The sequence below is a fragment of the Talpa occidentalis genome, unplaced genomic scaffold (assembly GCF_014898055.3).
Source record: "Talpa occidentalis isolate TD23 unplaced genomic scaffold, MPIMG_talOcc4v2.1 talOcc4.4, whole genome shotgun sequence".
NCBI classification, from domain to species: domain Eukaryota; kingdom Metazoa; phylum Chordata; class Mammalia; order Eulipotyphla; family Talpidae; genus Talpa; species Talpa occidentalis.
The window spans coordinates 52046201-52074112 of record NW_023604295.1 but is presented as its reverse complement, the minus strand read 5'-3'; the positions used below and the strand labels follow the sequence as shown (position 1 = coordinate 52074112).

Genomic DNA, 27912 nt, shown 5'->3' with positions numbered 1-27912 from the left:
AAGCTCAAATGTGCTTATGCTTGGAAAATTCCCCTCCTGGTAAGCTCTCCTCCCCCAGAAACAGAGGTGTCCAGAGTCCAGGGATCAGGCTGAGAATTTCCTTTGCTAAGGGAAAAGACTGTCTTGGCCCCCAAGTAGGTGCATTTTGCAATGGGGACCTTCTCTTGGGCTTTTATCTCTTTGCCAAGGGAGGAAACTATGACAGTCCAGAATATATATGTGGGGATCTGAGAAAAGATTTTGGAGAAAATTTTTATTCTTTAAAGTATATTAAGATTTAAAAAGCAAAAAGTCAATTTGTGGAATGAAACATATATTTTAGTTTTAAAAAATGACAACAGTTTCTTTACAATGCTACAATAGGGAAACATCTTTATGCAGAATTCCCATCTGCAACCATGACATCCACTACAAGCAGGCATCTGTGGTTCCCAGCCCTGGCTGCACAGTGCAGTTTCAGGGAAGAGCCTTGAAAAACACTGATGCTTTGGCCCCACCTCCAAAGGTTCTAATTTAATTTGTCTGAGGTGCTGCCCAGGCCTCTGTGTGTTTTAGCACCCCCAGATGATTCTCCCTTGCAGCCAGAGTTGGAAACCTCCAGTCTCAGGCTTATGTAAGAACAAAAAAGGAAGATGAGAAAGGCCAGATTAAGAAATGGAAGAATTTTATTGTCTCTCTGTACATGCTGGTGCATATAACTTGAATCCCAGTCTCCAAGTACCGCTGCCAACTTTTGGGTGATTTAGGCTCTTCCTCCTCCAAACTGATTCTGGGAGGGGAGGTAGACAACAAAGTTTCAGGAGTTGGATGCAGAGTGCATTGTGGGCTTGCCAAACTAATCCCTGCTGAAACATGGTGGCTCGCTCACAACTCCAGCTGAGACTGACTTGTTTTTCTCTGCCTTTCTCAGTGCCGTTTTTGGGAAAAACAGTTTATTATATATCTGCTTGAAGCTGACCAAGTATACCAATACCAGCAGGCAGGGGAAGCAAATAACCCTCATTTTGAGTCCCTTACTTGAGCAAATTGCTTAATTTCTTTGAACCTCAATTGCTACATCTGTAAAATAAGGATGACACTACTACTCATCTCCTAGCGTTATTTAGAGGTTAGACTAGATAATGTTAGTACATTAACTAATTGTCACATGCACAATAACTCTACAATTAGTCTAATAAGTTTCTTTGTTTTATTTCTTCTAATTGTAAACTGTGACAAAATCTGGTATATTACATTTACTAAATCTCAATGACTTAATTATATTTACAAATCAGTTAAATTAGTAAATTAGTAACACAGGGGAAAAAAGGAAATTCTTAAATGTTAATATACCCAACATGCTCATTTCAGCAAACTCAGAATTTGATGGCATATTTTGTACAACTTACTGGACAAAATAACTTAAGATATGTAAAGACTGTTAACGGAATATTAATAAAAAAATGTCTTTTCATTTTTTTTTTCCAAAATACTTGTCCTTACTGTGTGGGAGCGACAGAGTCTTGTGATTCAGGGAGGTTCCTGGAGGCAACACCAAAGGAGTTGAATTTGGAAGATATCCCATCTGTAGATGTGATAATTAGATAAAGAGTTGTTGGGAATGAGGCCCTCAGACTGATTGATGGGAAGAGAAAATACTAGTGATGATGTGATCATATTTTGGGATAGTCTTTTATAAATTTGCGTTTTTAATTACAAAACTACACATCCACTTTGAATATTTCTGAAGTGTTTAAAGTAAAACATGCAGATTTCCTAATCTTCAGAGATAACTGATAGTGTCTGTTGGCCTTTGTCTATGATAATCCAAATAAATATACACTATATATTCATATTTATTTCTTTTTAATTATAAAAATTGGATCATGTTGTTTTGCAAGTTTTTGACATTCCTCAGGAACCTCTTAAGCCAACATTTCCCAAAGTGTATTTAGGGAAATTCTCCTCACTAGTGGTACTCTGAGAGAAAAAGAGCAGTGTGCTCAAATAAGCTTTGGCCTGTGGTCAAGTGTGTCCAGCTGTGCTTAAGTAAGTTCAGCCTTCAGTGCATACCTGTCCCCAATTGGTGATTCACAATGCGTTTTAGCATATTTAAAGGCTCTGAAAAGTCCTGCAGTAAAGAAACTGAATTAACTTTTCTTCACATAGCACCTTCCTAAATTATTTTTGCTGCATGTTTTAATATCCAATAGGCTGTAGACCTGTTTTAAATCTGTCATTGTTTTAGGCGTCCCTCACTAATCCCCACTTCACATCTTCCATCTGTAACCTTCTTGATTATTGTAGTGCCAGCAAGGCACAGAGCAGGTTCTCTCTGGATCTAGGCAGATGAGTAAAGGAGTGCCCTGGAGCCCTCAGTGGCTTTTTCAGGCGTTTGATGATCTTTCTACACCATTTGTAGTGAGGCAAGACAGGCAGGGAGGCCTGGGGGCCAGGAGGCTGGGAGGCCTCCTAGCCCCTGGCGAATCTTTGCTTTTTGGCTCCTTGGCATTCTCTCTTGGTCTCTTTGCTGGCTTCCACTGTATTCTGCTGCAGGGTCCTCTGCCGCCCCGTCCTCTGCCGCCACGCGTATAGGCTCAGTCTCTGGTTCAGGTGTGTCCACTTACTCATGCCCACACCAACTCTAGGTGCCCTCCATCAGGCATGAGTGTAAGACCACAAGTGTCAATCATAGATGCTAATGGCAGGAGGGCAGAAAAAAACCTGATAACTCCATTTACTTTACAGTTAGGAAGGAAGCAAAAAAGTTCACCTATTCATTTAATTGACAAGTATTTATTGTATGTGTACTGTGTGCTAAGCACTGTGATAAATGCTGGGGTGCGAAAATGAGCTCTCTGCCCTCAGAGTCTTTCCATTTCTCTCTAGCATAGTGATGGTATTAGTCACGCCCAGCAAGGATTGCACCTGGAAATAGCAGACCTTAAGGAGGGAAATCCTCTTTGCAGCTGTGGAGCCCAGGAGCAGGAGGCTAGAATTATCCCCACCCCCTTTGCCCCTTCCCCTTCATCAAACCTCTCCAAACTCCCCACAGTTTGCTCCTGCTATGAGTAGTGGGGCCTGACCCAGCTGGCAAGAGTCCATGTATTTGATTTCTTCAAGCAAGCCAGCGGTGCACCTAAGCCCCTGAGCTTCACACATTGGGGAGAGCTCCCAGGAGTTGCAATCTGGAGTGTGGGGCAGAAGCTGGTACCAGCAGATGGACCGGAGCATGCTTCAGGTTTCAAAATCGATACTTATTTTACATTTTAGGTGGTTTAAAAGAGCTTTGTAATTGAGAAAGGAAAGATTAGAGGTAGGAGACTGAATGTATATATTTGGGGCTCGGCTCAGGAAGGTGGTGATGAAATTGGGTTTGGACCAGGTCAGGTGGGGAAGAAAGTAAACTGTAATGATTCTAAAGCATATTTCCCAAATGGAACTGGGGCTGTTTTCTGCACATGCACATGTCTGTGTGTCTGTCTGACTTAGAGTGTGTACACATGCTCAGAGCATGATGCCTGGAAAGCCAGAGAAGGGATGTCTAACCCCTAACCCCATCTACTCTTAAACCTCTTCTGTTGAAATACTAAGGGTATATCTGCAGCAAGCATCAGATTAATGAAAACATTCCTACAAGTAACCCTAAAAGTGTTTATTCAAATTTAACAAGTTGCTTTATTTATTGAACACCTACCTTGTACTAGTTGTTAGACTAGATGATTTACTAAACCTTATTTTCAGCATCCCTGTGTGGGATAGATTTTGTTTCCCATATCAAAATGGTTTCTTATAATGTTCAAGATAAGCGTTTCCTGCAGGAAAACAGGAGTGACATTGTCCAAGTCATGATGCAGTCAGGTGCCAACTAAAGAGAAGTAGCAGTAGCTTCTGAACCATCTTGGCCCTGACCTCGGCAGTTCAGTCATTTTTGCCCAAGGCTTAGCTTTTCATTTGAATACTTCAGATTTCCTGCCAGCATTTGTCTGTGTGGTTAGGGTTGGTGTATTTCTGTGTGTTGGGGCTGGTCTGGACCGGCATTTCCTTGATTCAGCCCCAGAACCAAGGCTGTCCAAGAAGCAGCAGTCTGATCCACACTTAGTCGGGGTCTTAGAATCTTAGTCCAGTTTTGAGTTGTGTAGAGAGAGCGGACATGGGCCTGGTGCCATTGGTTGCTTAATCATCATGGGGAAGGGGTATGGAAAATAACTGCAAGTGACAGCTTAATTGCAGTCTGTGGTAATTATGTTACCTAACAGCATAAATCAAAGTAAGGCTTCTCAACCCCAAAGCTTCCGAAGTGCTCAGCTTCTCCCACTAAGTTCAAAACAAAACAAAACAAAAAAATACCCTGCTTCACTATTTGATTATAGCTCTCCCTTCTGTGCCATGACCTTTCACCTAGATGTCCCAGGTCACTAATCTTTCATTCAACAGGTATTTTCCAGACACAGGTGTTAGCAATGCTTTTGTGAGTAAGGTCGTTGCCATTCCTTATCCCTGAAGCTTTTCGTCTAGCAGTCAGGTGGACCAAATAAAATTTGCATGATGGTGGTTCCACAGGGAAGTGCAGGACTCTAGGCGCACAAGTCCTGGTTGCCCGGCCACTGCCTGATGGTGCCAGGGACACATCTGGTGAATAAAATTGAGTTTCCTTTGGTACCTACTGCTCTTCCCATTCTCCTCTACCTTCTCCTTGGCAAGCTCACCCCTACCCACCTCATGTTTGTACACTGTAACAGGAGAGACCAGTGTCCTCCCTGCCTTTCCCACTGAATCAGAACCCCAGTGTGCTCTGGAGGGAGATAGGAAAAGAAAGTGCTTTCATGCACCACCTTCCCCTGCTCTAGCCCTACTTTGTATCAGGAGCGCTCTTAAAGGTCATTAGACCCAAATTCTAAGGATCAAATAAAGTTGGCCTTGGAAAAGATCTTGGAGGTATGACTTCACAGCTTAGTAAATGTGCATTGAGTGCTAGGAGAGACTTGTGAACTAATAAGTTACTATCCAGTGAGGTGACAGTGACAAAACTGAGGGGCAAAATGTCCTCATAGACTTCTATTAGCACTCTCTTTCTGGTACTTTAACTGGTGTACTTTGATGCTTCCAGGACAGGGCTAAGAATGCACATGGTTGATGGACAGGAAAATGCTTGTATAACTTGTGAAAAGGGTTATGTTGGAGGACTGACCTGCACCGAGGGGGCCTATGTGTGAGTGTATGCACAGGTACACATTTTAGCCGTTCCCTGGTGTCTTTGCCCTGGTTAGGGTTCTTTGAGTGTACTTAAAATCCATCGTTTATCTTTGAATCTCATCTCCACTTTTGAGAATATGCAGCGTTTTAATTTTTGTATAATAGTTGTTATCGAAGCTGAGTGTTGATGAGATTCTAAATTCTTCAAGAATGGGAGGCTGTGCTTTGGTTTTCTCTACAGCCCCTCCAGCTGCCATCTAGTTGGTGCTCAGTGTGGGTTTGGTGACCTGCCCTGAATTCTGCCCCCAGCCTACCCCAGGGACCTGTATCTCTCCTGAATTTGAGCTTACCAGCTGTTCTATCTGCTCTTCTCAGAAGGAACACTAAGCAGAATGTGCTTGTTTGTTCTACTCCATACCTGACTTTTATTGATATATCCTGTTACCTTCTCTGTGATTTGAAGGGAAATAATTCTTCTGTGCTTCTATGCTCATTGTAGGCAGCATTGTCTGGTCCCTGGAATATTTCCTGGGCTAGTAAAGCCTGTTCTTCCCTAGGTTCCATTGCTTTCACTGGTGATTTTTCAGGTGGATCAGGGCTGCAGCCTTCCCCTGTGCCTGCTTATGACAGTAAGGCCTGTGTCTGCACACCGATCCTTTGTGAAATGGGATGGTTTTCATTTGTCCTAAGAGATAGAACTTGAAGCTATTAAGATTTGCCTTAGGTGTTGTTTAGGTCCTAGCACTGGTTTGTTTATGTATCTTGTTTGTGCTGTCTACCTGGACTCTAATTCCTTTTGCCTTGGTTCTTTTTTTACTAGAAGAATTGGAAGTAAAAAAATCTCTTTTTTTTTCAGTCAATATGTTCCATTTTACTTCACTGTTTATCTTGTATGGCTATGGTCTTGACCATAGACTGTCATTAGAAACAGGCAGATGTAAGAGAGCAGGTGGTTTTGTTGTGGCTCGTGTATTCTCTGGTGATGTTGAAGCTGAGCTCCTTTCTGAGGCTGAGGGCCGGGGGAATGTCAGGGAGGGATGAAGGGTATGTTTTCTTTAGATAAATACTTCTCCATAACTTCTTGTCCCAAATGACCTACTGTCTGATGGGGATCTTTCTCTTCTCTACTCAAACAAGTAGAGACACTACAGAGAAATTATCATTATTACCATTATCATCAAGGGTGCAGAGAGGGCATAAAAGGGTGGGGGTGGTAGGGAGAGGTTATTAGCTTAAGTGTTGAGTGGTGCTGGGTACAAGTTGAGAGGCTAGAAACCTATAGCACTTCCCATGCAGCTCCTGTCCCTTGGCACTATTATGGGCTTTTCTAAAAAACACTGTAGGGGTTACTCCTTTTATTCAACAAAGACTATTTCTTGAACTTCTGATGCATGTAAGGGAAGCAAAATCAGATCTCAATACTACACAGCCTATAAGGAACATTGAGCAAAGAGATGATCTGTGTGTCTTAGTTGGTAAAATACAAAATGCATCAAAGTATTGAAGGACTTAATCTAAAAGCCCACTGAGTGGCAATGCCACTGTGTGAAATTAGGCTTCTAGCTAATGGCTTTCTGCAGAAAAGTCCCACTACACCTGTGCCCCCCAATTATTTCATGATTGCTATGTGCCAGGTTGCTTCCACATGTAATCTCATCAGCTCTTTTTAGCAGCTCAGTAAAACAGATGTTCTCATTTTCAGAGAGAAAACTAAACTCAGAGAGTAATTTTCCCAACGGCCACCTTCTACATGTGGCAGAGTTCATATCCAAACCCAAGGCTCTTGGCTTTTTAGTACATGGTCCTGCTGAATTCCAGTGTTGTCACTTGGTGGAGAAGCCATGTATATAATGAAAATTTGGGGTGAGCAGTACAATCTTTATGTGATAAAGCATCCAGAAAGGTTTTGATAACCTTTCTCTTCATCTGTAAAATGAGGACAGTAACACTCCCCAGGGTTGTGACTATAGAAAGTGATGATGTATATGAAGCTCCCAGCACTAGACGTATGCAGTTACCTTTCCCACACCTGTGCTTTCATCCCTCCTCCCACCCCCCCAACCCCCCATGATCCAGGCCTGAACCCATTCTCTTTATTTTTCCATCTCTTATCCCTCTCTGCCTGCTTCCTTCTACCCTGGCCTCAAGCTCAGGACCGTGACGGTGCTCCTATAGAAGTTACCTACTCATGGTGTCATTCTAGATTAGACACCTACAGCTAGTGGCTGCAGAAATCGCAAAGCCTTCTCCTTACCTGAGCATTTGTTTTGGTAGAAGAAATAAGAAAAAACAAAAAGGGCCTTGAATGTGCCCCCAAGCCGTAGAATCATCTGCAGGAGCACTGACGTCTCTCAGACAGCTTGGCCCTTTGCCTAGAGACCATCTGATGGCCATGTTACAATCAATTTCCCCTAGAAAAAACCATTTGGGTCTATCACTGATGACAGTGTGTCCTATGTGTCCAAGGTTCGGATCAATATACCTTCTAAATCTCAAAGGGCTAAAGTGAGCAAACCTTTCCAATTTAGGAAGCACTGAGTGAGCCCCTATGATGTGCCAAGGCTTGAGTGTCATAAGGTGAATTGACACATCTGCCTTCAGAAAGTTTCCAATAGATTCAGAAGGAAGAGATAAGAGACATATTACAGACAGACTCAAGGTCAAATCCATAAGGCATTGTGTAAGTCTTGTAATAGGCATTTAAAGCACTATGGAAACTGGAGGAGTTTCACCTGAGACATCATGCATTTGAGGCAAGTTTTAAAGAACAATCAGAATTCCTCTGGTGGAATGAAGGGAGTTAGAGGAAGTTGGTTCAGGTAGAAGGAAGAAAGGATGTGAACATGCAGCATGCCTGCATTTTTGTGTTTGTGGGAGGAAGACATGGAAAAGGCTGACTGGAGTCCAGTTATACAGAACCTGGAGGCTTATGCGAAGTGTTTGAACTTTGTTTAATCATACTCAGTTTGGAGAGCTATCAGAAGTGGGTCTGCTAGCTCATTAGCTTGTTTGTTTTTACTGACCTCAAAAGACGGAAAAAAAAATCACCCAAAATTCCTTAACATTTTCAAATCAGCTGCTTTTATTTTTTTCATATTTACTCTCAGGCCTCAGCCAGCTGCTTACATGCTTTTTACAAAATGAGATCTATGTTGCTTTTCCTTAACATCTTTTAAATATTTTTCATGTTGGTACTTGATTTTATAATTTATCATTTTTGATAGCTGCATAAGAGTCCATCAATTATGCCACAGTTTACTTGTGAACAGAACAGGGTAGCATGAAAAGAACCAACAATTTTAGAGTTTGCAGACCTTCAGATTCTGACTATGATTTACTATCCTAGTGATCTTAGACAAAATATTTAATCACTCTAAACTTTACTCATGTATAAAACAGGCTGACTATATGCCTACCTTACAGAGCTAGTGAGAACTGTATCAAATTAGATGAACGCTTTATAGGAGGCACTTAATAAATGGTAGATGCTCATTTATTCTTCCTATTTAGCTGAGTTTGACATTCTAGAAAGAAGGTATATGTTATGATGGAGACTGAGTAGGTGGGGAGAGGAGAAAACCAGGGCACCAGTTCGCAGGCACTAGACCTGAGTTGTCCAGTAGAGTAGCCACTAGCATCTGTGGCCAGTCCCACATAGCATGTGTAGTGAATCTAAAATGCACACTCGACTTAGAAGACTTTGTGTAAAACAAAATATAAAGCCCCTCAGTCATTTTTTGATTACATGTTGAAGCGATACTATTGTGTTAAAAGATATTAAAAGCGTTTTCCCTTATTTTTTTCAAATGTGGCTACTAGACAATTGAAAAGATTGTGTTTCTCTGACTGGTCATGTCGGAATCTACACAGCTGATCAGATACAGGGGCAGAGAACCAGGGATGGGTATAAGGGCAAGGCTGGTTTAGGGGCAGGATGGCCACAGAGCTGTTTCTTTATGATCTGAGCAGACGGGTGGGTAAAGGAGAGTCCTGAAGCCCTCGGTGGCTTTCTCAGGCTTTTCTTGAGCTTTACATGTAGTGTGGCAAACCGGTACACGGCAGGCAGAGGTGCTGGGGGGTCAGGAGGCCGGCAGACCTACAAGCCCCCCTAGCAAATCTTCATTTTGGACTTGTCCTGGTTCTGTCTCCCCTTTTCCCTCCTGCCTCTCTCTCCTGCCTTTGCTTCTCTTGGTGAATACCTCAATACTGCAGTCATGGCCCATAGAAGTAAACAGCACAACTATAACAATGTAACAACTGCAGGTGCCCTATCAGGCAGGGCTATCCTAATGGCAAGAGGCAGAAAAGCCTGAAAACCATTTACCCTACAGCTGAGCAGTTACAGGTGCGGTGAATCTTTCCATGGTTTCAGGGAAGGTGGAAGAGTAGATGAGTTTGAGCGGGTGTTTATATAAGCAGGTCATTAGTAGGGCTTCTCTGAGCAGTGAAGTGAAAGGCAATAGTTTGGTGTAAACCAGAGTAACTGTTCCTGCTCTCTTCAGAATTGGCCATTCTCGCGCTCGGCATTTCTCCAGTGGTAAGATTACGGACCAAGGTGCTCACCACAAGAAAGGCTGCAAAGAGCTTGGCTACTCTTACTGAGCTCAGGAGTGCTCTAGAACTGACCCACGGTGCCCCCACTCCTCCCTGGAGGAACACTGCACTGACATATGCGACATGCTTGGAGCAAAACGCAGGGGTCCCAAATAGCTGGGAATAGGGCTATGTAGAAAGTGCTTGGAGGGAAAGGTGTCTGCAAGGAGGGTAAGAGCTGTGAGTCCTGTAATATTCTACTCCATTGTATCTTCCCCTGCTCTGATTTGGAGTCCTCAGGGAAGAGGCATTATTGCCTATGGGTCTCTAATGGATGTAAATGGATATGCTGCTGAGGCTGGCTTCTAAGTAGCATTTTGGATAACCAAATGCAATTTAGATTTTAGAGCTAGGAATTGAAATTGCACCTGGCTCTTGAAATTACGCTGTGCTATTTCCTGCAGGCTTCTTGGGATATAGGACCTTCAGATTAAGATAGAAAATAGAAACAAAGAAAACCCACCATAAGAAATTCCATATACTCTTATAGTTACTCCCCCCACCCTCCAGAGTTTAGGAAACCACAGATTTATGATGCATTTCAGCAGTGGGTAAGAGCAAGGGAATGAGAATATATCAAGTGTGGCAGGCAAACCTGAACCACCACCCCCCAACACACACTCTTACCCACTCCCCCCAGCCCCCAATGCACTGGTTTCTGCCTTGGGCAGTTTGATGTCGCCTGCTGAATTTGGCATGGGACCAGTGGGATAACAAAAGGCTCCTGTAACAGATCCTGGTATCACTGTGGCGAGGGCACTGCTGCACTTTTGCCAGGATAATTTTGCTTCTGTTCAGCCCCTTGTCACCCACCCGAACCATGATAATAGTTGTCAGTGGATAGAGTTTCAAATTCTTGGTCAGCAATAGTGAAACTCAGGGAGCATATATATGACTCATTCACTCAGCAGCCATTTGTTGAGCTTTTATGTGCCAGACACCAAAGGATTAAAGATTCAAGCGTGGAAGAGTACACAAAAGCTTTCCGTGTTTTCTGTCTTGACTTAAATTTGTAATTTTTCAATCACAGAACAAAAAGCTTTATGTTCCACAACTTATGAAATGGATTCTTTCTTCTTTGAGGAATTCTAGCCTATCTCAATTACTAGTTTCATTTTTTTCTGAGAAGTCGGGAGAAACGCAACCTGCTCCCTGCCGGTATTCTCTACCCTCTTTCCCTTTTAGGCCTTGGGGGGGAAATCACCTTTGACCTCAGGGAGTCCCAAGGCCAGCTTGGCAGATGTATGCATGCCCTCAGTGTGGCTGTGGTAGACCACTACCCTCACCTCTTCCTCTGCGCCAGTTCAGCCAGACGAGGAAGTGGGCACAAGTTGGCAGGCTGGTGGGTCTTCTGCCCCTACAGGGATTTATTTATTTCTAAAGTGATTTCTTTCCATTGCAACAGCTGCGACTTTTCAAGGCAACTATGGAGAGCGGTGACTTGATCACAGCCTTTGCCTCAGAGGTGTCTGTGGTTCTGAAGACCTTAAATTGACTGGTATTGGAGATGGAGGGGGCATCAGTGGTTGATTAAATAGGAAGGGTTCTGTGCTCCAAGGCCCGGAAATCACCGACCCACCTCAGTCTCATCCACCTGTGCAGACTCCAGCTGCATCTACCTGCGTGCACACCACCCTACACGCTCCGCCCAGGCGCAGCGGCAGCACCCACCTCCCTACTCTGCTCTCCAGGGAGCTCCCACTTCTCACTCCTCCTGCCAGCTGGGACCCCCTTCCCAGCACCAGCATTACCTTCCTCACCCCAAAGTCCTGCCTGCCTGCCCAGGCTCTCCAGATTCGAGCTCTCTGGGGACCTGGTTCTTTAGAAAGGAAGAGAAAAAGAAAAAGGGAGGAAAAGAGAAAGAGAGAGGGAAACAGAAGAATGAAATCGGACCGAAGGGGCAGCGGTGCTGGGAGCCATCTCACTGCATTACAATGAATATGGACTCTATTAAGCTCCGTTCTGCCTGTTAGTGTTTCCCGGGGCAACACAGCCCCCATATGGCAAGCATGCAACAGATTAGGGTAGGCCCCTGGGCCTCATTGAAGGCGGGGGTCTTGACTGGCAGTTGAACCCCCTCCCACCTCCCCCAACTCCTCACACTTGACACTGCCTGTGTTTATCTAAAGCTAGGAGGGGGGGCCATTTGGAAGGTTTTTGTCCAGCTCTGAGAGAAGGGAGAGGAGGCTGGAGGCAGGGTGGGCAGGGGAGGTTGAGGGAGGAAGGCTGGTGGAGGTGGGGTAGAAAGGGGACAGGCAGGAGGGAAGAGCTCATAAATATTCAAAAAGAGCCTTGAATGGAGAGAGAGAGAAATAAAGCAGATGGAATTCCTGTTAAAGAACAGCACAATCACCCTGTTTTGAGCCCCCCAAAACAAAACAAAACAAAAAAAAGGAATGGCCTTCCAGGAGTGTAGGAGCTGCATTTATCCAATTAGCAGGGTTGTCAAATTGAATTTATATGGAATAGGGGCGGGGGACTTGAGAAGGGGGTGTAGAAGAAAGGAAGTGGTTTTCCTTTTCTCTATTTTCCAATTTAGCAATAAAGGTTTGTGGGGTCCCCCCTCTCTATGGATAGATCTAAAAAAAAAATCTCTTTAAAGAAATGAAGCCATTTTTACGAAAGGGTATACGTGACAAATGAGGCTTTTCAATAACTTTTTCCTCCAGTGGTGGAGGTGGGAAAAGATTAGATTTACCCAGTGGAAAAGAGACCAGCCCGCCCTTTACTCAGAGGGCAGAGAGCTCTCTCTGTGGGGGGTTCCTCCCCACCGCCAACACTATGTGTCCAGGCTCTTCTTACCACTTAGCAGGACAGAGGGAGGGCCCCCCTACCTGAGTTGTAACAGACTCTACCCATGTTGGTTAACCTACTTGTCATGAATTTGGGCTTCAGTGAGAAAGAGAAGCCCAGGTTTTGCAAAAATCTCCCAAATGCCACTTTGTTATGCCCTTGTCAAAAAATTCTATCTGTAATTCCCCTCTGTCTGTGATGTTAATTTTAAACTTTTTTCTTAGTCTTCCACATTACCCGATTTCAATTTCCTACTTGGCCTTGCCTCTTCATTTTTCTAAAAGAGGCTCCCAAGTAGAGTGCAAGCTCCTGAGGGGACATGTACGTGGTTTCCCGGTTCCACTGGGACACTGGACAGAAATCTTAAAGATGCTCTTAATGTATACTTCTATATGAAAAACCGAATAGGAAAGAAATTCAACCTGCCTGATATTTAACATCAGCACAGACAGTTGTGCATCTGTCTAGATGTCAGGCAGTGATGGGTCTCAGTGGTACCAAGAGAACTAAGCAACATAGAGGGCTTATTCATTCACTCCGTTTTTTCTGTACAATCAAGTGGATTTACAGATTATGTTTAGTTTTAACTAAATTAACTCACACAAAAGGACAAGTAGCATAAAGAGATTGCTGTAAAGAATTGTGGGTTAAAGAATATGTTGATAATCCTGGCTCATGCAAATAGGAAGAAAACAGCAGAGCTGACCCTTTTCAAGCCACATTAGGTAGTAAAAGCAATGATAATGGAATCATCTATGATGAAAAGTCAACAAAATAACATTCAAACAGACTATTTGAAAGAGATTACATCCATATCATTAGTAATGAACCTAATCCTAAATAGGCTTTCTGTATGGACAGACTAGCTTAATGATAGAAAACAAGCATGACTTTTTCATTAAAATAGGGTTTCACTTTTATCTACTGTTTGAAAATTTTCAGTTTGGCTGTACATGCATTTTAAAAGTCATAAATATGCACGTATTGGGGATATTTGTTCATAATATTTTAAGGGAGAGCAGAAAGCTTGGCGATGACTATGCAGGGCAAGCGTTCTGTGACACCAAATTACTCCAAACACACCTGCTTTCCCACCAGGTCAGTGTCACCTGCGGTGATGCCCTCAGACTCCTTACTCCATACCCCAAAAGACACATTTTCAAATCCTGTGTCCAGAGAAGATTTCCTGAACAAATTAAAAACTACTCTCCTCGCCACTCTTCATTTGTGACTGAATTGTGATTAAGGCATTAAAGAACGCTTAGTTGTTACATAAAAGTAATCCTAAAATTTAGTGGTTTTGAGCAATAAGGACTTATCTCGTCCGTCACAGATTGAGCTGCCTTCTTCCATCTCCCAGCTGTGCATTCTGAAGCGTGTGACATGGGGTCACTGGGACTGGAGAGGGAGAAGGGGAAACAGACTCTAGCTCTTAACTGCCTTGGCCCAGAGGTGACGTGACATGTCCCAGTACACTTCATTGGCCAGCACTAATCACATGGCCCCAAGCCAGCTGCAGAGAAGACTGGGAACTGAGGAGCTTAGAGATATTTGCTGAGTGATAGCCATGTCCCAAGTTTCCCTTTACATTCCTTAGGACCGAATTCATCTTCTAGTACAGTGCCATGCATACACCTTCCAATATGTGACAGCACCACAATATTTTTCTTTCCTAATGAGAAGAGTTTGAAATTTGCCCCGGTTTTATTGAGAAATAATTGGCATATATCACTGTATTAAGTTTCAGGCATTGTCAGCATGATGGTCTGATTTACATGTATAGAGAAATGATTACTCCTAATAGGTTCAACTAGCATTCATCTCATACGAATAAAAAGAAAGAAGAGTAAAAAAAATTCTCCTTGTGATGAGAACTCTTGGGACTTGCTCTTTAACAACCTTCCTGTATACAGCAGGACCAGCTATATCATGTACATTGCATGCCTAGTATTTATTTATCTTATAACTGGAAGTTTGTGTATTTTGATTACTTTCCTCCAATTCTCCTTCTGCCCCCACCCCCACCCCCTGCCTCTGATAACCACAAGTCTGATGTCTTTTTCTGTGAGTTTTTCTTTTTATTCCACATATACATGAGATCAGTATCTTTCTCTGCCTGACTTATTTCACATAGCATAATGCCTTCAAGGTTCATCCATATTGTTGCAAACACTGGGATTTCCTCATTTTTAATGGCTGAATAATATTGAAGTGTGTGTGTGTGTGTGTGTGTGTGTGTACACCACGACATATCCATTCATCCATCAGTGGACACTTAGGTTGTTTCCATATCTTGGCTATTATAAATAAGACTGCTGTGAACTTGTGCGTGCAAACATCTTTTCCAGTTAGTGTTTTGTTTTCCTTTGGATATATTCCCAGAAGTGTAATTTCTGGATCATATGGTAGTACTATTTTTAATTTTCTGAGGATCTTCCATACTGTATCCCATAGTGACTGTACCAATTTGCAATCCCACCAGTATTGCCTAAGTGTTCCCTTTCTTAACATCCACACTAGCATTTCCCTTGTATTTTTGACTATGACCATTCTAACAGGTGTACAGTCTTATCTCATTGTAGCTTTAATTTGCATTTTCTGATTGGCTAGTGATGCTGAATATCTTTTCATGTATGTTCATGTTGGCCTTTTGTTTATCTTCTTTGCAAATTTTTAGATTTTTTTTTTTTTTGCTGTGGAGTTGTATGATTTCTGTGTTCATTTCTAATATAAATTCCTTACCAGATAATATGGTTTACAAATATTTTTTTCCCATTCTGTAGATTGTCTTTTTACTTTGTTAGTGGTTTCTTTTGTGGTTCAGAAGAATTTCCGTTTGATGTAGTCCTGCTTGTTGACTTTTAGTTTTTGTTGCATGTACTTTGCCATAGCCACAAAATCAGTGCCAAGAACCATCCCAAGAAGGTTTTTTCGTATTTTTTCTTCTAGGAGTTTCATGGTGTTAGATTTTACATATAAATTTTTAAGCCTATCAAATTAATTTCTGTGAGTGTTAAAATATGTGGTTCCAGGTTCATTCTTCTATATGTGACTATCCAGTTGTTCCAGCACCATTTATGAAGAAACCATCTTTTTGCCAATGAATATTCTTGACTTCCTTGTTATTAATTGACTATATGCTTGGATTTATTTCTGGACTCCCAATCCTATTTCATTGTGCCATTTCCCTCTTTTTATGCCAGTACCATATGTTTTGATGACTGTAGCATTATGGTATAGCTTAAAATCAGGAAATGTGATGCCTCCTATTTGGTTCTTTTTTCCTCAGGATTCTTGTCTTTTTTGCTATTTGGTGGCTTTGTGGTTCCATTTAATTTTAGGAGTATTTTTACTACTGTAAAAAATGCCATTACTCTGTGTGTGTGTTTTTTTTTTTATTAGTGTTTTGATAAGAATTGCATTGGTTCTATAGATGGCTTTTTATAGTATAGGCATTTTAACAATACTAATCATCTAATCTAGGAGCATGAAATACCTTTCCAGTTGTCATCTTCAACTTCTTTCATCAAAGTCTTTTAGTTTTCAGAGTAGAAATCTTTCATTTCTTTAGGGTAAATTTTTCATAAATATCTTATTGTTTTTGATGCTATCATAAGTGGGATTAATTTATTACTCTTAGAAAATATTAGTGTATACCAGTGAGAATGGCACATATTAAAAAAACTAGCAACAACAAATGTTGGCGAGGATGTGGAGAAAAAGGAACTCTTGTGCACTGTTGGTGGGAGTGCAAACTGGTCCAACCACTGTGGAGAGCTGTGTGGAGATTTCTGGACCTACTAAACATAGAGCTTCCATATGATCCAGCAATTCCACTCCTAGGTATTTACCCAAAGGACACAGAAACATCAATTCCAAAGAGCACCTGCACTCCTATGTTTATAGCAGCACTGTTTACAATAGCTAAGCTTTGGAAACAACCCAAATGCCCAAAAATAGATGACTGGATCAAGAAGATGTGGTACATATATACCATGGAATATTACTCAGCATTCAAAAAAGATAAACACATGCAATTTGCAGCAACATGGATGGCACTGGAAGGGATCATGCTCAGTGAAATAAGCCAAAAAGAAAAAGAAAAATACCGGATGGTCTCACTCATAGCAGGAATCTAGAAAACTTAAATAAGGGACCAGGAAAATGAATATAAGAAAGTGAAAATCAAAGTCAACAAAAAACTATGAACCAGAGACACTTTTTGGGGGTGGGGGGAAAGGATTGGGGTCAGAATTGGGCGTTTGCAATTGTATGGGGGAATATAAAAATAAAATTTAATATTTAAAAAAAAAAAAAATATTAGTGTATAGAAGCTGATTTTTGCATGTTAATTTTGTATCTTGTAACTATTGAATTAATTAATTAGATCTAACAGTTTTGAGTCTTTAGGATTTTTCTGTTTTTCTCTTTTGCAAATGGAAATAAGTTTACTTTCCATTTCTGATACCCTTTATTTATTGATTATTGCTCTAGACAGGACTTTCAGTTTTATATCAAATAGGAAAGGTAAGAGGGGGCACTCTTATTTCTGATCTTAGAGGAAAAGCTTTCAACTTTTCACCGTTGAGTGTAATGTTAGTTGTGGACTTGTCATATATGACCTTTATTATTTTGAGATACATTCTTCCTATGCCTAATTTGTTAAGACTTTTTATCATGAATGCATGTTGAATTTTGTCAATGTTTTTTCCAAGTCTATTGAGATATCATATGATTCTTTTTTTATTCTGTTAATGTGATGTATTACATTGACTGATTTGCTTATATTAAACCATCATTTGCATCCCAGGGATCAATCCCATTTCTCCATGGTGAATGATACTTTGAAAGTGCCCTTGAATTTAGTTTGCTAGTACTTAATTGAGAATATTTGTATCTCTATTCATCAGGGATATTGTCCTGTATTTTTTATGGTATTGATCTTTTCTGGTTTTCATATCAAAATAATGCTGGCCTTGTAAGATGAGTTTTGGGATATTCCCTACTCTTAAGATTTTTCAGAGAGTTTCAGAAGGATATGTGTTAATTAAATGATTATTAAAATTCACTTAGGAAATCATCTGGTCCTGGGCTTTTCTTCATTGGAAGATTTTTGATTACTGATTTAATCGCCTTATTCCTTAATTAGCCTATTTAAATTTTCTTTCTGATTCAATCTTAGAAAGTTTTTCTGTTTCTAAGAATTTTCCCATTTCTTCTAGATTGTCTAGTCTGTTGTTAGTTATAGTTGTTCATAATGGCCTCTTATGAGCCCTTGGAGAAGAATGTGTATTTTCCTCCTGTTGGATAAAATGTTCTATACATGTGTCTGTTAGGTCCATTTGATGTATAGTATTGTTCAAATCTGTTTCTTTATTTATTCTGTTTGATGATTTATCCCTTTTAAATAAAAGATTCACACACAAAACCTGGATAAGGAATAAACCAGAAATATATTCAGAGACTGGCTAGAGCATGGTTCATACTTAAAAACCATCAAGCCAATGTTGTTCTCTCCTACTTGACATCACAGTGGTCTAAGTAGATGTTCTAGATATTAATCTAGAACTGTGCTGTCCAGTGTAACCACTAATCCCTTTATGGCTTTTAAATTAAAATTCAATTCAAATAGTTAGTCATAGTAGCTGTATTTCAAGTATTTACTAGCAACAAGTGACTACCTAACATTTTGGACAGCACAAATATAAAATATTTCATTACATGAAATGTGTCAATCATTGAAAATATTTCATCATTGAAAAGTCTGTTAAAGGAATTTGGTCAAAGAACAGTAAGAAATTGTTCTAGATTAGGATATAAATGGCCAAAAAAAAAAAGGAAAGCCACAAAGAAAGTTTCTGTTAGGGATATTGATCATGATAACATTTTTATGCATACGATTAAAAAAACTTCTAAACTTAATTTTAAACATAGTTCTAAGCAGCCCGTTGGATAATAGGACTTAAGAAACATTCCTAGTCTAGTGGAAGAAGCACTAGACTAGGAATCATAAGACCTGACTTAGTAGCACTATATCATCTATCTTAATTAGCTAGGAGACATTTGGCAAATTACTTAACCTCTCTGTGTCTTTCTTTGTTCATTTATAATACTCCATGTGGTTAGGTGTTATTCTAAGCTATTTTAATTTCTCTGAGGCCCTCCAAATTTAAAACATTTCCATTTAATTAGGTCTCTGAGTAGAAGTACAATTTTCTAAGTAAAAAATGATCCCTTTTAAAATTCCTCCTCCTAAATCTAAATTCACACATTTAACCCTAGCAGAATTAAATTCTCTTATTTCTCCCAATGACATTCCTCCATGTAGGAGTATCACAGGAGTACTGCACTCTTTCTTAAGATCAGGGGACATCCAATATATTCATTCTCTCTCTGTCTGTGTCTTTCTCTGCCTCTGTCTCTCTCTCTCTGTCTCTCTGTTTCTCTGTCTCTCTGTCTCTCTCTCCCTCTCTCTCTCTCTCTCACACACACACACACACACACACCCCACTTGGCATCACCTTCTGGGAGCAAAAACCTCTTTGCCTTTGAAGACTACTGAGAAAAATTTATTCTACAAAATTGGAAACATGAAAAAAAATATCTTGGGGATATCTTTTTGTGTAGAGCTAGCCCCTCTCAATCAACAGGATGAAAGACTTTGACAGCTGTCGTACTTACCACTAGAAGTATCCTCTTGCTTGATCATCACACTCTCCCTTCTTTAGCTCGTCTTTTTTTCTGGTTGTAGAACATCCAAAGGGTGTGCTTTTTGTTTTGGATCATGGAAGTCCATTCCTTGGTGATAGAGCTGCATGGCCTGGGTGACCGAGCAGAGGCTGAGATGTGGCCTTGAGTGCTGCTGTCACACTTTTGCCAGTCACCTCTATTGGGAGATGGTAGGGCTGGGCTCCTGCTGATGATAAACCCTTAGTTGTTTGTAATTTTCTCAAAAAATAAATACTGGGAGTATGTAATTTCTCATGCCTGCTCTCAACTCCAGAAGCGTATTCTGTTGTTGTTTTTGAAAAGCTTCAACAATGTCTGTTGAGAGATTATTTCAGTGGGGAGTATGTATGTCAGCACTTGAACTTTCAGACACATTTTCTGTTTTTGTTTCTGTTTTGAAATAGTCCTTCAAAATAGCGAGTACCTAGGTCTCAATGAGGAATTCATAATAAGAATTCATTTGCTTTTCTTTCTGCTTTTGATTTTTTTTCCCTACTGTTTTTTTGAGAAAATGCATAGAACTGAAGAGGATCTAGACATAGTTTTCATTGCTAAGAAAAATAGCAGGCCTTACTATTGCCTTTGCTCATGTTGAGACTGTACTTTATTATTTTCACAGTGGACATTAGGCTGCAATCACATACTCCAATTAAACCTTACTTGGCTTTTATTATCATTGAAATAAAGTGCTCAGAAACCTATATTTCTGGAACTCTCTTTCTAGACCAATCTCACTAGATAACATGGCATTCCCAAAGTAACTCAATGCATTCCCTAAATAATATGCAAATGCCTGTAGTGGTCCTACCCATATTTTTGCTGCAATTTTTCTTTTATATAACTGAGACCCCACATGTCCTGCTTTGGGGGGTCATTAAGTACTACCTGCTTATAGCTCTGTTGTGGAGATCCACAAGTTAAATCCTTTCTTCTTCTTTGGATACCTGGTTTCTTTCTCTCCTCCTTCCCAAGCTCCATTCTTTTCTCCTTGTTGATTTTAAAAGCAGGATGATGACTGGCAGCAGTCCTGGAGTCTGTTTCCGCTTTGAACCTTATAAATTACCGAGGGTACAGAAGTAACAGGAATTGTTTGGCTGGTCCTCATTAAGCAGGAGGGGGTCTGGGCTGAATTTCCTCAGTAAAACCTTAGTGGACTTTACAACACAAACACCTCTGTAGCCACTTTGTGCTCAGATAGGAAACAGCCCTCCTGTCTCTCTCTGCTTGTCTTCTTTTTGCCCTTTATTGTTCTGTACCCATTTTCTGCCTCCCTGACCTCCTCCTCTCCCTCCCTTCCTTCATGGGGCAGGGAAGGAACAGGTGTCAGCAGTCTCAAGGAGCTGGGGAATCTGGAGCCTGTCATGAACAAGCACATTCCCTAAAAGTCTATAATTAGGAATATATGCAGTGTTCTATACAAATATGTTACTCATTGGGAAAACATAAATTAGAGAATCAAAACAAGTACCTGGAAAATGGAGAGGCCACCCAAAAAGTTTGTCCTTTGGTATTGGTTTGTAAATATGTTAATGAATTTTTCCTCTAGAAATCACTGTTAAAATTCCTTACTGTTCTAGATCACATTTATTCCAAATCTATTAAACACCCATTGAGTGCAGAGTGCTGAGAGGAAAAAAATGTAAAAAGACTATTATTGTGGTTGAAAACGAAGCTTTGGAATCAGTCCAACTTGGATTTCATTTCAGACCTACAGTATGCAACCTTGGGCAAGTTACCGAACCTCTGGAAGTCAATTTCCTTACCTGTAAATGGGATAATAGTCCTCACCTTAGAGAGTTTTTATCAAGATGAAAAGAATACCTCATGCAAAGGTACCTGTAGTAGTTGCAGGCATGCCCACCTCTCATCACTGCCCTTCCAGCCATACTCACATCATTTGCAGATTTCCTTAATTCACTTTGCTAATATCGTGACCCTTTGATTTACTAGATTGTCTGAAAAAGAGCAAATATTCACTCTCTCCACCAACAGGAAGTTGTTCTAACTTGTCAAGAAAGAATCGAAAAGTTTCTTATAAAGATTTTCTTCAAACCACTTAAAAAAAAATCTCTTGTCCTTTCAAATGAGTTCTATCAAACGTTCAAAGATGAATACCTATCCTACAAAAACTCTTTCAAAAAATAGAGAAAGAAGGAAAACTACCAAATATATTTATAAGGCCAACATTAAACTAATACCAAAACCAAAGACAACACAAAAAAAGAAAACAGTCTCCCTAATGAACACAGAGGCAAAAATCCTCAATAAAATCCTAGCAAACCAAATATAACAATGCATCAAAGGGATTATATACCATGACCAAGTGGAATTTATTCCAGGGACACAAAGATGGTTCAGCATCCAAAAATCAATTAATGTAATTCACCACATCAACAAAAAGAAAAAGAAAACCCATATGATCATATCAATAGATGCTGAAAAAGCATTTGATAAGTCCTTATGATGAAGGCCCTCGAAAAACTTGGGATAAAAGGGACATGTCTTAATGTATTAAAAGCCATATATGATAAACCCACAGCTAACATCATTCGTAATGGTGAAAGCTGAAAGCCTTCCCATTAAGATCTGAAATAAGACACAAGGATGTCCACTCTCGCCACTGCTTTTCAGTGTAGTGCTGGCAGTCCTAGCTCGAGCAGTTAGGCAAGAGAAAGACATAAAAGGAATCCAAACAGGGAAAGAAGTGAAACTATATGTAGATGACATGATAATATATGAGGAATCCTTTAAAAATCCACAGAGAAACTAATTAAAACAATAAGCCAGTTTAGTAAAGTAGCAGTTTACAAAATCAATACACAGAAATCAGTAGCCTTCCTATATGCAAACAGTCTCAAGAGGATGAAATTAAGAAAACCATCCCATTTATAGTTGTGCCAAAAAAATTAAATGCCTGGGAATAAACCTAACAAAGGAGGTGAAAGACCTCTACAAAGAAAACTACAAAACAGTCTTAAAAGAAATTGAAGACAACACAAAGAAATGGAAAGATATTCGCGGGTTATGGACCAGAAGAATTAACGTTATAAAAATGACCATCCTACCAAAAGCAATTTACAGATTCAATGCAATTCCAATAAAAATCTCAATGGTTGGGCCTCCCCTGGTGGTGCAGTGGTTGAGCACTGGGCTGCGAAGCTGCCTGCAGCCTCTGCAGCGCGGTTCGATCCCCGGCCACTGGGTGAGGGTCCCACATGGTGCACAGACCTCTCCTGCCACGCCCGCTGCTCCCCTCAGCAGTGTACTTCATCAGTCTGCCTGTTCTGCTCCCCGCTCTGACTCTGGTGAATTCTCTCACCCTCCCGAGCTTCTGACTGTATCCCAGTGCTTGTATAAATAAATAAATAAATCTTTAAAAAAAAACTGATTAAAAAAAATAAAAATCTCAATGGTATTCTTCAAAGAAATAGAACAAATATTACTGAAATTCAGATAGAACCACAAAATATCCCGAATAGTGAAAGTTCTCCTGACTGAAAGGGGGCAGGATGGAGGCATTACACACCCAGACGTCAAACTGTGCTACCAAGCCATTATAAGCAGCATGGTATAGGGATAAAAATAGACACACAGACCAATGGAATTGAATTGAAAACCCAAAAATAAAACCACACATATATATAGTCAACTAATCTACAACAAAGAGAAAAGAATATACACTGGAACAAGGAAAGCCTCTTCAATAAATAATTGGACTGCAACATACAAAAAGAAAAAATGCAACTAGACTGCTATCTCACACCATATGCAAAGTCAACTCAAAATAGATAAAATACTCGAATGTAAGACCTGACACCGTAAAGTATATAGAAGAAAAAACAGGCAAAACGCTCCATGATATTAACCTCAGAAACATCTTTGAGAATCCTTCTCTAGAAGCAAGGAAAACAAAGGAGAAAACAGCTGGGACTATATCAAACTAAAAAGCTTCTGTATGGCAAGAGACAAAAATCAAAACAAATAGTCATCCCATCGAATAGGAGAAAATATTTGTACACCATACGACAGATAAGGGACTAATAGCAAAGTTCTACAAAAAGTTTACACAACTCAACAAAAACAAAGCAAGCAACCCAGTCACAAAATGGGCAGAACAAAAAGACACCACTCCAAAGAATAAATGAAAATGACCAAGGGGTATATGAAAAAAATGTTCAACATGACTAGTTATTAGGGAAGTGCAAATCAAAACCACAATGAGATACCGCCTCCAGTAAGACTGTACCACATTAAGAAAAGAAATAACAAATGCTAGGAAGGATGTGGAGATAAAGGAACCCTCTTACACTGCTGGTGGGGATGTAAACTGGTCCAACCACTATGGAAAACTGTGTGGAAGTTCCTCAGAACACTAAAAATGGATCTACCATATGATTCAGCAATTCTACTCTTAGGTATCTACCCACAGGACACAAAAACACTAATTTGAAAGGAAACCTGCACTCCATGTTTATTGCAGCACTATTTACAATAGCCAAAATATGGAAAAACCCAAATGTCCCAAAATAGATGAATGGATGAAAAAGTTGTGGTATATTTATACAATGGAATATGACTCAGCCATCAAAAAAGTCAAATTCATGCCATTTGTGGCAGCATGGATGGAGCTGGAGGGGATTTGCTAGCCGAAATTAGTCAGAAAGAAACATAAATACCGGATGATTTCACTTATATGTGGAATATAGAGAAACCAAACAAAAGGTCAAGAAAAAGTAAAAACTGGCAAGCTGACCATAGAACTGAGGCATGCAACATAGCCGGGGGCGGGGGGAACGGCATTAGGTGTGTGCAGGATGAACACAAGGGCATATGGTGATGGTTCACGGGTGATATGGTGGCGGGAGAACTATGGGCAACATAAAAAAAATTAATAAAAAAGACAGTATCTCTTGTCCTTTCCCAGAGCGGTGAGGGAGTCTTAGAGGTCCTCTGATATTGAAGACACAGGGCAAAGGAAGGGAATAAAAATACAGGGGAAAGCACTTTCTCCTGGAAAACATTCTGAACCTCAGTGTGGGGCTGGGATCCTATAGCTGGTCTGGAGGGGTGATTGTCAGGCAGAGTGAGCCTGGCATTCTCGACTCCCTCAGTAGCCAAGTGGAAAGCTGAGGGCCAAAGGGATCAAGAGAAGGGAAAGGTTTATGCAAATCTCAAGCAGGTCCTCGCACAGAGTAAGAACCTTGTGTCCCAGCCTTGAGCATCCCAGGCCAGGAGAGCGGAGAGGTTGACAGGCAGAAGATGGACTCTTATTACAGACAGTGCAATAGTCGGGCAGCTCACTGCTCCTGATTTCTCAGTGGGGACTGTAACTCTTAGAGAGTCGCTGGTTAGATAAACTGGTCCAGAAGAATTAGCATTTTACTATTAATACTGCCATATGTACATGATTCAAGAAGGGTATGTCCATGGTCCAGATCATTTGCCAACTGCCTTCAACATTATCTAAAGGTCATTCTTGTCTCCTTGCCTTGTAAAAATATTGATGCACCTGGTTTTCTTATTGGACTAGTATAGCAGTGGAAAGCATGGAAGCATGACTATGGTTTAGGCTGTCACAGTGGTGTGTGTTAGAATGTACAGTTGCCTGGCCTCCCTGGTGGCGCAGGCGGTTGAGCACCGCACTGTGAAGCTGTCTGCAACCTCTGCAGCGCGGGTTTGATCCTGGCCAGCCAACAAGAATCCCACATGGCACAGCAGACCTCTCTGTCTCGCCCGCTGCCCCCCTCAGCACTGTATTTCACTCAGTCTGCCTGTTCTGTTCCCCGCTCTGTCTCTGGTGAATCCTCTCACCCTCCTGCGCATCTGGCCTGTACCCCAGCTCTTGTATAAATAAAATAAATCTTAAAAAAAAAAAAGAATGTACAGTTGCAGTTGCCTCCATGTGGTTTTGATGAATGTTTTTAGGGCCATTGATTAAGGGTGGCATGTGGAAATAATACAATGCAAGGGGAAGAGTGAAGTTCCTGGCAAACTATAAGAGGTGGCTGAGAGATGAGAGGTATCACCAGGTGACTGGCATTGCAATGCAGTCTAGAACCCAAAAGAATGTTGTTCCAGGGTGGAGGTGCAGCCCAGGCAATCATCAAGAACATAGATGGTATTGAAATGGAAAACAGAATTCCAGCACCAGGCACAGAGAGCTGTGGAAGCCGGTGAATGGTGTAGAAATAAGACCTGCACTTGAGAAGGTGAGGGGCCATGGCTCATGTGTGCCTTTGGTCTGTGTGCGCTTGGGGAGTAGAGGTTACAGACAAGCTGGGCAGGTTGCTTAGTGCAGAACTCAAGGAGAATTCACAGGGATGTATGCATAGAGCAGGGGTGAATCAAAACAGATCTTTTATGAGTTCCTGAGTCTTTAGGACTCATTATCTAATGTCTCCCTGAGTGAGGGGTTCAGCCTGCCATTAGTGCATGAGAGTCATGCACAGATCCGTTCTGGCTGCATGGAGGGCCATGGGGCCATGAGCAGCTGGCACTCTGGAAGCAAATGGCGATGACAGTTTCATTCTTCCAACATCCATGCTAGCTATTCACTGCCAGAGCCTGGGCCCTGGCTGCAGCCTCAGCCTTTCTGTCCTGTGCCCTCAACTTTATCAATGCATGGGGCAGGGCCCTAGCACTCTTACCCAAACCAAATCACCGTCTAGCTCAAGGAGACAACTTCGAAGAAACTTCTGTTACAAGAGGAATATCATGAGCATGATCTTTGATCTTCCAGCTTCACGGGCAGATCCACACGTTGAATATCACCTGCATAAGTGATGGAGGCAGGGTCGGCAGTTGGCCCTATGCTCACACGGGGGGCTGCCAGGAATTCTCACCATGGCCCTTTCTCTCTTTCTCACAACAGAGTGTTGCCGGGGATTTCGGTATCATTTTAAGTGACTGGTGGCTTATGGGACTTTGGAACTTCTGTGACAGCCATGCTGCATGGGATGATGGCACTTTGGAGAGGAAAGAGGCCTGAGGTGACACTTGCCTGCCTGCTCTTAGCCACAACAGGCTGCTTTGCTGACTTAGGTGAGTGCTGTCCTTCCCTCTCTCTGCCTTGCCCCGCTTGGAAGATCACTTTACTTCCAATGCCAGATGAAAGCATTAGCATTTTGCAGTAACGATTTGAAAGAGCACTTCATTCCCACTGGCCTCCAGGGACCTGCTCAATAGCATAAGATGAGAAATGATCTCTACAGCATTATGTTGGTTGTATTTTTATATTTTCAACATTTCAAATATAAACCAGAGGGAGTGGGAGGAGGACAGGGAACTGATAATAACTGCCTTTTGGGGAGCATTTGCTATATGAGATCGTGGCAAGCGGTTTACATGATTATTTGTGAGCTTCATAACAACCCTGTGAGACAAGTATTACTAGCTCCATTTTACGGATAAGAGACTAAGACTCAAAAAGGCTGAAGTTGCATGGCTCAGAACAGAGATGCTGGCATTCAGACCCAAGTCTGTCCGGCTCCCAAGCCTGCGCACCTGCCTCTGCACCACATTGCTGCTCTCACCTCCTTGCCAGGAGGTAGGGCTGTTGAGAATGGGCCCAAGAACAGAGTTCTCAGAGACAGATCAGCTCAGGGTTGCCCAGCTGACAGGCTGCCTGGGTGTTACGATTCTAAAAAGGTCATGTGAGCTACTACAGATAGAGTTTCCATATGATCCAGCAATTCCACTCCTAGGTATTTACCCAAATGACACAGAAACATTAATTCCAAAGGGCATCTGCATCCCTATGTTTATAGCAGCACTATTTACAATAGCTAACCTATGGAAACAACCCAAATGCCCAAAAATAGATGACTGGATCAAGAAGTTGTGGTACATATACACCATGGAATATTACTCAGCAATCAAAAAAGATAAATACATGCAGTTTGCAGCAACATGGATGGAGCTAGAAGGGATCATGCTCAGTGAAATAAGTCAGAAAGAAAAAGAAAAATACAGGTCTCACTCATAGCAGGAATTTAGAAAACTTAAATAAGAGACCAGGAAAAAGACTAATTAATACAAAGTGAAAATCAAAATCAACAAGCAACTATAAATCAGAGACACACTATGGGGAGAGGGGAGAGGAAGGACTAGGGTCAAAAAAGGGGGGGGTGCAGTTATATGGGGAATATGCCCCAAATGAAAATGCATACATTGTGCAAAAATGAAAAAATGATGTAAGAATTATATGAAATAAAATAATTATTTAAATTAAAATAAAAATAAAAAGGTCATGTGGTTGGTTCCCTGGAGGTTACTTCATTGATGCATCCCCATCCTTCTCCAGATGAGGTCCCTCAGGTTACTGTCCAGCCTCCATCCACTGTCCAGAAGCTCGGCGGCACTGTGATCCTGGGCTGTGTGGTGGATCCCCCCTGGATGGACACCACCTGGCGCCTCAATGGGAGGGAGCTGAATGGCTCTGCGGAGCCTCTGGGCATCCTCATCACCCATGGGACCCTCGTCATCACTGCCCTCAACAACCACACAGTGGGCAGGTACCAGTGTGTGGCCCGGATGCCTGCCGGGGCTGTGGCCAGCGTGCCAGCCACTGTGACACTAGCCAGTGAGTACACAACTTTGTTTCTCTGCTGTGGTGCTGTCTCT

General features: G+C 41.4%; 1 protein-coding gene across 3 annotated transcripts in view; it reads left to right on the top strand.

Annotated features, from left to right (window-relative positions):
* BOC (BOC cell adhesion associated, oncogene regulated) overlaps positions 1–27912 on the top strand; it is an 87252-nt gene that overhangs the window by 16094 nt on the left and 43246 nt on the right. For all 3 annotated transcript variants that reach the window (XM_037525547.2, XM_037525544.2, XM_037525545.2), the window contains exons 3-4: positions 26162–26331; positions 27593–27871. In XM_037525547.2, coding sequence (XP_037381444.1) covers positions 26235–26331; positions 27593–27871 — 376 coding nt within the window. In that variant the 5' untranslated portion in view covers positions 26162–26234. The remainder of the gene's footprint in view (positions 1–26161; positions 26332–27592; positions 27872–27912) is intronic.